The sequence below is a fragment of the Benincasa hispida genome, unplaced genomic scaffold (assembly GCF_009727055.1).
Source record: "Benincasa hispida cultivar B227 unplaced genomic scaffold, ASM972705v1 Contig674, whole genome shotgun sequence".
NCBI lineage: Eukaryota > Viridiplantae > Streptophyta > Magnoliopsida > Cucurbitales > Cucurbitaceae > Benincasa > Benincasa hispida.
Genome location: NW_024065018.1, coordinates 69,267 through 79,076, shown reverse-complemented (window position 1 = coordinate 79,076; position 9,810 = coordinate 69,267). Strand labels below are relative to the sequence as shown.

The 9,810-nt window shown below is 36.0% G+C and overlaps 1 protein-coding gene across 7 annotated transcripts in view; it reads right to left on the bottom strand.

The window, feature by feature from the left end:
- Positions 1 to 589: 589 nt before the first annotated feature.
- LOC120069911 (ABC transporter C family member 2-like) overlaps positions 590 to 9,810 on the bottom strand; it is a 76,109-nt gene continuing 66,888 nt past the window's right edge. For 6 of the 7 annotated variants that reach the window (XM_039021746.1, XM_039021748.1, XM_039021749.1 and 3 more), the window contains 7 exons: positions 9,120 to 9,508; positions 7,466 to 7,646; positions 6,920 to 7,243; positions 2,020 to 2,776; positions 1,747 to 1,868; positions 1,008 to 1,253; positions 590 to 904 (listed from right to left, as the gene is read on the bottom strand). In XM_039021746.1, the coding sequence (XP_038877674.1) occupies positions 746 to 904; positions 1,008 to 1,253; positions 1,747 to 1,868; positions 2,020 to 2,776; positions 6,920 to 7,243; positions 7,466 to 7,646; positions 9,120 to 9,508 (2,178 nt within the window). In that variant the 3' untranslated portion in view covers positions 590 to 745. Of the gene's footprint in view, positions 905 to 1,007; positions 1,254 to 1,746; positions 1,869 to 2,019; positions 2,777 to 6,919; positions 7,244 to 7,465; positions 7,647 to 9,119; positions 9,509 to 9,810 lie in introns of those variants that run through there. The other variant, XM_039021750.1, reaches the window with a different exon arrangement.

Below are 9,810 nucleotides of genomic sequence, written 5' to 3'. Positions count from 1 at the left end.
TATAACACTAATACACCAATATTATACTTGAAATTCATTTAGAAGGAATATTGATATACATGAAATTAGTTTTTAGTGAGTATTGACATAATATTGATACACTAATTTATAGTTTAAATAAAATTTGAATAAGTGGCTATGAACTACTGATACACAAATACTATATATTTTTGAAATTGAATGAATTGAATTTTGAATGAGTGCTAATATATTATAGATCCACTATTTAGATACTTGAATTACATTTTAAATGAGTATTGATATACTACTGATGCAACAATACTATACTTGAAATGAATTTAGATCATAAGTGTTGATACTACTATTGATAAGTTAATGATGTATGTGAAATGAATTTTTAATGACAACTAATATACTATTAATACATTTATATTATATTTTAAATAAATTTTGAATGAGTGATGATAAACTACTAATACCCCCAATATTTAGTATTGCATTTTGAACGAATTAAGATGTATCCAATGATACACTAAGGATGTACCTGAAATTTATTTTGAATTAACATTAATATACAATTGAAATATCAATGTTATATTTTAAGTATCATTTTGAATGATAGCCTTCATATTTGATATATCAATATTGATATGTTTTATTTTTTCTCTCAAATCGAAATATGAGATGTATGTTATATAAGTGTAGTACAAAAATCCAGTCATTCCAATACAATGTAATATCATCAAATTACAACATGAGCAAGCAATCTCCTCTATCCATCCATCTAAATCTTCTCTTCTAATCCAAACCTTTTCTCACCTTCACCTTCAAGTACTAAGCTGTGCAAGTATTGCGCATTGGCAGCTCCTGTACTTTGAACCATCTTTGAGAAAGCACTTTCTTCCTTTGATAACAGTTCTTTCGGAGTGTTATACTCCAAAACCTAAACAGTAATATTAATAGGAACTTGGATCAATAAACTTGAAACAATATGCTAAATAAAAGAACTTTTTTGCAATTTATAATCTTTTAGCACATGAACATACCCGACCAGCTTCAAGTACAAGGATCCGGTCACAATCTATGATGGTATTCAATCTGTGTGCAATAATGAGCATTGTACAAGATTTAAACTCTTCCCTTATAGTTTTTTGAATTAAAGCATCAGTTCGAACATCAACAGCTGCAGTTGCTTCATCAAGAACTAGAATTTTTGATCTTCCAATAAGTGCTCGGGCAAGGCTCAACAGCTGCCTCTGTCCAATGCTAAAATTCTCCCCCGACTCCGAAACCTAGAAACCAAAAAATTTACCACTTCACTTAACAAATCTATTGTTCTTCCGATTGTAGTATTCTTGTACTAGTCTAAGTACAATCAAAATAGAACCAGTTGTAACAATGCATATGACAATAATGTATACAAAACCATCCACCACAAGGATTCTCCACATAAGGAGGGAATAGATCTCACATTCAAAGCAAAACCCAAAGAAGCTAAATATCATGGCAAAGCTGAATAACAGGAGCCCAAACAAAGCCAAAAAAAACCGTGGATATTGGTAATAGTCATACAAATCAAATTTAAACTTTTCTTTAAAAAGCCTCCGATTATTGTTTATCGAGATTTTAATGTTCCATCTGAAGTTCTTCACCAAAAGCTAAATGCACTGCAGCTTATGTTTGATGAGTGATCATCCACCTCATGTTTGTCAAATAAAAGCTTGACCAAAGTATTTGATCCCATCACCAAACGCATACATTTCCCACAAACTTCAAAAAATATACCTCAGCATCAAGACCAAACGTATTCCTCCTTATGAAATCCTTTAAATGTACCCTCTCCAAAGCTTCCCAAAGATCAGCATCATTATGATTGTTGAATGGATCGAGATTAAACCTAACAGTTCCTAGACAAAGTGAGAAAGAAAATGAACATAATGATAGCCAGTCAAATATATTAATGGAATTTGATTTACATGGAATACAAGAGGATGAATGAAGTAGAAAGTGCTATATGCTACTTTCATACAATTTTTTTGACAATTATAGATTGCTAACCTGAAAAAAGAATGGGTGACTGTGGTATAATGCCAAGAACTTTTCTCAAATCTAGTAGCCCAAACATTGCAACATCGAAACCATCAATCAATATTTTGCCCCTTTCCAATTCGACCATACGAAATAAGGCATTTATCATGCTTGATTTTCCGGCACCAGTTCTTCCGACAATTCCAACCTTTTCACAGGAAAGAATTGTGAAAGATAGACCATGCAAGACTGTTGGGAGCTCAGGTCTATATCGTAAGACGACACCCTCAAATTTTATAAGTCCAGATGAAGGCCATTGAGGAGGGGGGCGATTGCTCTCAATAATTGATGGAGCCTCTGAAGGCAAATCTATGTAGTTCCCAACGCGCTCAACAGAATTTAAACTGTTCTCAGCTATGCTTCCAAACCTTAATACACCTCTAAGCAAAGAGGTAATATTTAAAGCATAGCTAAGTAAAAGACCCATGGTGGATGCAAATGCTTGCTGGTTTTCTGCCTTGCCATTCTGCATCACAGCAAAAATGGTTGTAAGCCATATCATAAGACCACCCATGGTTTCCAAACGGACTGAAAGCCATCGATTTCCACTCATGTCCACAAGGGTAAATCTAGTATTATTGTCCATGGATTTCCCATTAATCTCAGCCATTCTATCGTAAGCTTTGTATGCACGAATAGTTGAAAGGCCATTTAAAGCTTCAGCAAATTGAGCATAAACTGGAGATCTACTTATAGACTCTAGCCGCTTTACTTCTCGAGCTGTGCTCTGTAGGGACAAAAAGAAAGAGTGAGAGAAAAAAGCGGTTGGCCCTTGAATATATACCCACTGTTCAAAGCTTAAAAAATGCTATATTATTATACCTAAAAAGAAAATAAACAGTGACTTGATAAAAAAAAAAATTGTAAGCTCAATTTTTAATTTTTAATTTTTGAAGCTATGCATGAGAGGTATTTCTTATTCGTTGAGTGGTGACTGGCGAGGAAACCCTCAAATTTGTACTAGGGATTTCTCAATCAAATGTGCTGGTTAGAATTAAGCAGTCATTCTAAGCTTATATGGAAAGGAAAGATTATAAGACATACAAAATATACCAGGAAACAATCTGAGCAATTCCTAATTCATAGCCGAGTGAATTAAGCTTCATTCAAATAATGTATGACAATAAAGTAGCAATAAGCATCCCAAAGAATCAACTTCACCACAATAGAACAAAGTATATTGAAATTGATCGACATTTCATCTCAAAGAAAGCTAACAATGAAGTAGTTCAACTAAACTATATGCCTACCAAGCAACAGTAAGCAGATATCCTCACCAAGCCATTACCAAGAACTTACTTTACAGATTTAAATGACAGCTTGGGATTGTATTGATATGGGATAATAATATATCAATCTAAATTAATTGACCAAATTCAGAAAATATATGTTATCCAAGAATCCTGGATCAAATTCAAGTTCCAAATAATGTGGAATAAACAATTTGTAACTCGCAAGCTTGAAAGAATAGATAAACCAATCTAAGCTTTTGAGGAAGAAGAACGACAATAAAAACGTTAACTTGATTAAAAAATTTTGTAAGTTCAATTTTTATTTTTTATTTTGAAGTTATGCATAAGAGGTATTTCTTATACATTGAGGTGACAGGTGAGGAAACCCTCAATTTTTATAAAAGATTTCTCAATCAAATGAGCTAGAATTAAGCAGTCCTTTTGTTGGAATTTTTATATTTGTATATGAATGTTTTTTTCCTTTATTATCTTTATTCTATCTTTTTACTTTATTGTCTTTATTATTTTCATATTTGTAAAAGGTCTTTCTCCTATATAAGAAGACCTAATCTGCACATGTTGAATAAGAAAAAGAGGAGATTAATATTTCTATTCCTCTAATTTCTACATGGTATAAGAGCATTAAAGATTTTGAAACCCTAAAACCCTACCTTCTGTCACTGCGATCAGCCTCTTTTTGTTCTCCGCCGTCGGTCACCAGAAGCATTGCCGCCGCACGTCGATCTCCGCCGGACGGCTGCTGAAAGTTGTTTCCGGCGAACGTGTTTTTTGGTCGCACTTTTGTCAAATGTCCAGCTCTTCGCGTTCCGACCTTGTTTGCATCGCCAACCGTTCTTTTTTGCTACTAAGTGTCGCCGTGAGTTCTTGCCGTCAATCGAGGTAGCATCACCATATCAGTTTTTTGCTAACTGCAGTCGCTGTCTCTTATACACATCTAGATGTGTATAAGAGACAGGTTTTTTGCTAACTGCAGTCGCACATCTCTGTTGCGATCTATTGTTTGCCGCTTACAGTTGTGCCACCATCAGCCGTTGTTCGTCCGGTCAGTCATCAACGGTGTGTCATCCGTCCAGCAGCCGGAGTTCGCAAACCACTCAGGTTTTGCCACACGCACTAGTCAAACTGAGGTCGACCATGTAATTTCCAGCACCGATCTTTCGTATGCCACGGTTTCTTACAATATTCACAAATTGGAGGAGTCTTTACACTCTGTTTGTCATTCTCTGATCTAGATGACTTGACTCCAAACGCAGTAGAGTCAAGGGCATTAGGCGTTGCTAGTTCGATCCTCTTCCAATCTGACCTCTGAGCAAACTTCCATCACGGATGACATTGGTCTTTGTCCCAAAATTTGGCTCCGAACACCATCAAATTTCGAGTTTAAGCCAGTCAGAAAATCATATGCGCGGTCAACCTCCTCAATCTTCGAATACTGAACCCTATCGACAGGGCAATTCCAAACTATTTCCCGACATAGATCCATTTCTTGCTCCAATAGTGATAATTTATTGAAATAGGATGTTACATCGAGAGTCCCCTGCTTGCACTCATGCACCTGTTTTCTCAATGTATAAAGGCGTGAAGCATTCTGCCTCTTCGAATAAAGTTTCTGGATAGCTTCCCAGATATCCCCCCTTCCATATACGTTCCTAAGGATCCCCAGGATTTAGTCTGGGTATCTCCCCTGTTAGATACCCGAACTTGTGCCGTCCCTCGAGAATCATCCTCATAGATTGTGACCAAGAAAAATAGTTCTGGCCATTAAGTTTTTCGCCAATAGAAATTCCTACAGAATTGCCTACAGAACCAGACATAATGTTTGCGAAAGGTAAAGTAGGGTAAGCAGTTACCGAGTTTTTGAACATAATGGAACTCCCGGGTATGTATCTAGTAGAAAATCAGTTGATGGGTTGACCGTAGATCTAACGGCTGCCCCAAGCGCAGAAATCAGCTGCTGCATATTTGCCAGTTGCTGTTGAATGCTAACGGTCCCATTAAAAATTGTTGTAGGTTGTTTCCGCCCATAGACCCCTGATGATATCGTTTCTGCCGGTGTGGGAAGACCAACTTGAGCCGCCGGCTGACCAGAGGGTAAAAAGTGGGAGAAAAAAAGCTTGCTGTAATGGGTTGGGCTGGACCGGGTTTGGTTGGACCAGGTTCGGCTGGAATGGGGTTCGAGTGGACCGAGTTCGGCTAGACCGGCTGGTTCGGGTGGTTTGGTGGGCTGTGGTAGATCAAGAGGCCGGGCAAGTTCGGAAGGCTGGGTAGTTCAAGGTAGGCAGAGGTCTGGTTCGAATTCATCGAGGGCCGGAAGGCCAAGGAATTGGGCAAAGAAGACAAAGGGGGAAAGGACGAAAGATGATAGGACAACTGACCTGGAAAATCTCCACTGATTGTGTCTGGGTTGCGATCGATAACGATCGACGGCTGGAACGACGGAATCGTCGACGACAGCCGTTCGTGTTTGGGCTGGACCAGCGGAAGATGTTCGAGTTTGGTTGAAGTTGTCGATGGCAGCAATGGAGGTCCTCCGATGGTAGTGACGGATGGATCGACGAGAAGCTGCTGTCCCGTGTGTTGGATTTGAATCGGTTCAAGTAATGACCGTAAATATTAGTCGACGACAGCCCTAATTTCAGCACTGTGAGAATTTTCCCTTGAAGTTCCATCCCCTACTAGAGTCGATGACTGAATCTCTTCTATTCCAGTGAGATTCTCATCACCATGCTCTTCATCTATATAACAAAAAAGTGACTAGTTCTCCAAATACAAGACATCCACTTCAAAAGATAAATTGAAGAGACAATCACAACTAATGAAGAGTGCAAGCCAAATAAGATGAAAAGCCTAGAACTAAGAAGTGCCAAAAGCTTAGAAAGAGAGCCCCTAAAAGAAGTTCTGAGATGAACCAAACCAAAACAAACAAACCAACAGAGCGAATCGTCAAAACAAAAAACTGACTAGAATGCACAACAATAGGCAAAAAAACTACGAAAATGTCCTTATGAAACAGACAAAAATACAACCCTATAAAATTCATACAAATGCTATTGGTTCTAATTGAACCAGGCAAACACCATTAAACTGTAACACCTAGAGATCTAGGAGGAATTGCCTCATCTGAAGACCACAAACCTAAACCAAAGAAGCTAATTTGTCAAGAATTAAAGGAGAAGACACTGGTGTCGCTGTTGGAATAGGTTCTGAACTAAGTAATCCATTGTCTTCACTTGAAAATAGATGATCATAGGCTTCTGTAAATGAATCCTCTGATAGTAGCTCATGTTACTCTAGCTCTTCTATATGAAATTCTAATTCCTCATTGCTTACACTTACAATTGATTCCTGATCATCATCAAAAGAATTATCTCCTCCTTAATTTTTATAATCTTTTAGATCTTTTGAGGTTTGTATTAGGATAGCATTATTTTTTCCTTTTTCCTTTTAGGATAGTGACTAATCAACTGTTTTTCCTTTTCCTTTGCTCAAGATTAACCTAATTCTGCTACATCAAAATTAATAAAAACAGAGAAGATGGGTGTAGTACAGGGTAATTAAACAATAATTTAAACTACTGGTTTTGCAAAAGTAGCAATAGAATATGGAATTCTAATTACCTGGTAGTATAAATAGGCCGCATAAAACAATGTCAGAAGAGGAAGGATTGCCCACAACGATAAAGTGCTCATAACCCCTATCAAGATGAAAGTTGAAAGGAGTTGTGAAATTTGCCCCAAGAACATGTTGAAAAAAGAGGCAACATTCTTATCAATGTCACTAAGATCCTTTGAAAACCGGTTGATTATCCTCCCAATAGGGTTGGTGTTGAAGAATACCATTGGAGCTTTTAAAATAGAAGTAAGCATCAGATCATGCAACCTTCTGGCCGCAAACAAGCTTGATATGATTAACCAATAAGAATTTAACAGTGTCACCAACACCTGACATCAAAATCTTTTTTCTATGAGGTCAAAAAAGAGCTAAAGATAATATACCATTCACTAAATTGCTTAGAAATGGTGGATTATTGGTTTATATGTTTATATATATATATTAAGAATTAAAAGATATGAAAATAATTCGTAACGGTAATACTTATCATCTGTTAAAAAGGAGATAAAGAATAAAAGTGTGCACAAACTATTAGTTGAGTATACTCATACCTGACCAAATGACAGACCCGCATAAATCATGTTGTAGTATAATGTTTCATTTGGTCCTATATTGCCTTGGTCAGTCCATCTGCTTAACCACACGCTTCTAAAAATTCGAAGAGTTTCTGATAGAACATAGCATAAGAGGAGTATAATAACCACCCATAAGCCTCCTAATGCATTCTTGTATCTAGAAGGAACCAAAAGAGAAGTGTTTGATGATAACAAGATTGTTTGGAAAAGATTTCAATAAAAGAAGAAACATAAATAAGAAACAAAAGGATAACTTATTGTCCCCATCACTTAGTATCCTAATATATCTGGAATTTGGGTATACCGCCTTTGTTGATGACATCAACCCAATAGGAGTAAATTAAATCAATTAAACAAAAATCTAAAACAGAAAGCCTTTTAATAATAAGACAATTAAACTAAGGGATAACCCTATATCACTAAGGCAACCAAATATCTCTCTCTTGGCTATGCTTTGAATCAAAAGAGATAAATTGAGAATTAATTCAAATTCTCTCCTTGTATGCGTATCTTTTCTTTTCACATAGGTTTAGATTGATAGTTAATTCCAACCCACATAATTGAGAATCCTCTTGTATATATTATGGGCATTCAAGGGTTGGCTGAATTAAAGTTGATACTACTGGTGGATTAGGGGGACTCTTATTGCTAAATGGGGTTGGTTGGTTTATGCATGAAACAGATTATTTTGGTGTCAAGTCGTCTCATGAAAATAAGGTTCCAATTTGCATCAATGGCACAATTCTGGAAATCTATAACAATACTCCAAAGTTCTTGGTTAAATATTTCTAAGTTTTGGCAGCAAGTGGATTCTTTGCAGCTTTCATAATGAGCAATTGTGGAAGAATTTTATTCTGGAAAGATCATTGGCTTAGTAAATCTTCCTTCGTTGAATTGTTTCCTTGTTTATTTTTGTTAACTTTGTTCCCCAGTGGTTCAGTTTTTGACCATTGGGATGTCTTCTCTTATGGAAGCGGAGATCTCGAACTTTCAAATGCTTTTGGCTTCCTTGTCTTCGATATATGTTCTTTTTTATGATTCAAGAAGTTCATCATTGACTCATTAAGCCATCTGAAGGTTGGTTTGGAAGAAGCTAACACTTTTCAAGTTTTCAACAAGCATCTTCATTAGTCGATCGTTTTGGTTTGGTTCACTTGGAGGCCTCTGCTTGACATGCTCTCTTCAAACTTTTTGCTGGATATTTCTATTTAAGATTTATGTCTCAATTGATATGCTTTTATTTTTCCCTTGCAATCTTTCTCTCTTTCCATTCACTCCCTTGTGGATTTTGTATCTTGAGCGTATTAGTCTATTTTCATCGTAAAGTTTTATTTTATGTCCAGAAAAATATCGCACTAAACTAAGATTTCCTATTATTACTTACTTAAGGTGCACACTCAATTTGACGAGAAAAGTAAGAACTACATATATATATGTGTAAAATGTCCCTATTTTAAATAGATTACAAACTTAATGAAATAAGGAAAATATTGACAGAAAAAAAAAAAGAATCTAACACAATAATTACAGCAAATAAGATCCAATAAAATAAAATATTTACGTAAATCAACAATATATATTATAACAAACACAAAACTGGATGATGATACTCATGGTAAAAAGTTCCTACCTCACTAAAACATTCCAACTGACTACACCTGTTTCTCTTTCTTCCTGCTTAATAAGAACAGGTTTTTGTTCTTTATACTTCTTTGAAGGATTAGCATCCTTTTCAAAATCCTTAGCCATCCCACTAGCAGGAAGATCGGGTGATTTTTTATTATCACTGGTTTGACTATCTTCCTTTTCCTCACTTGTATCTTCCATTTTACCTGCACTTTCCATTAACCTTTTGAACAACTTGCCATTTTCATAAAGTTCCTCATATGTTCCTTCCTCCTTCACCACACCTTCATGAACAAGGAGAATTCTGTCAACTTGCGAGAGAAAATGCAGTTGATTGGTCACAAGAACTCTCGTTTTCCCTCTTAGTTCTCCCCTAATGCATTTTTCAAAAACCTGTCAATCGTAGGATAGCTACATGAGAATATAATAGTAAATGATAAGAAAAAGAATACTGAATGCAAATAATAACCTATAGAACTGAATCTACCACCAATTAAAATAGGGAAAGCAGGAAACTGAAGATTACTAAGGCTGCTGTCCTTAACGTTGATTACCATGCTAATAACAATTATTATTAACAATAATAAGGAAATCCCCTTGGATTTATCACGTTTACATCAGGTAACGATAGATGAAGGGGTTATTTCTGTTATAAGATATATTTAAATTAATATGTATAGTCGTCCTTTATTACA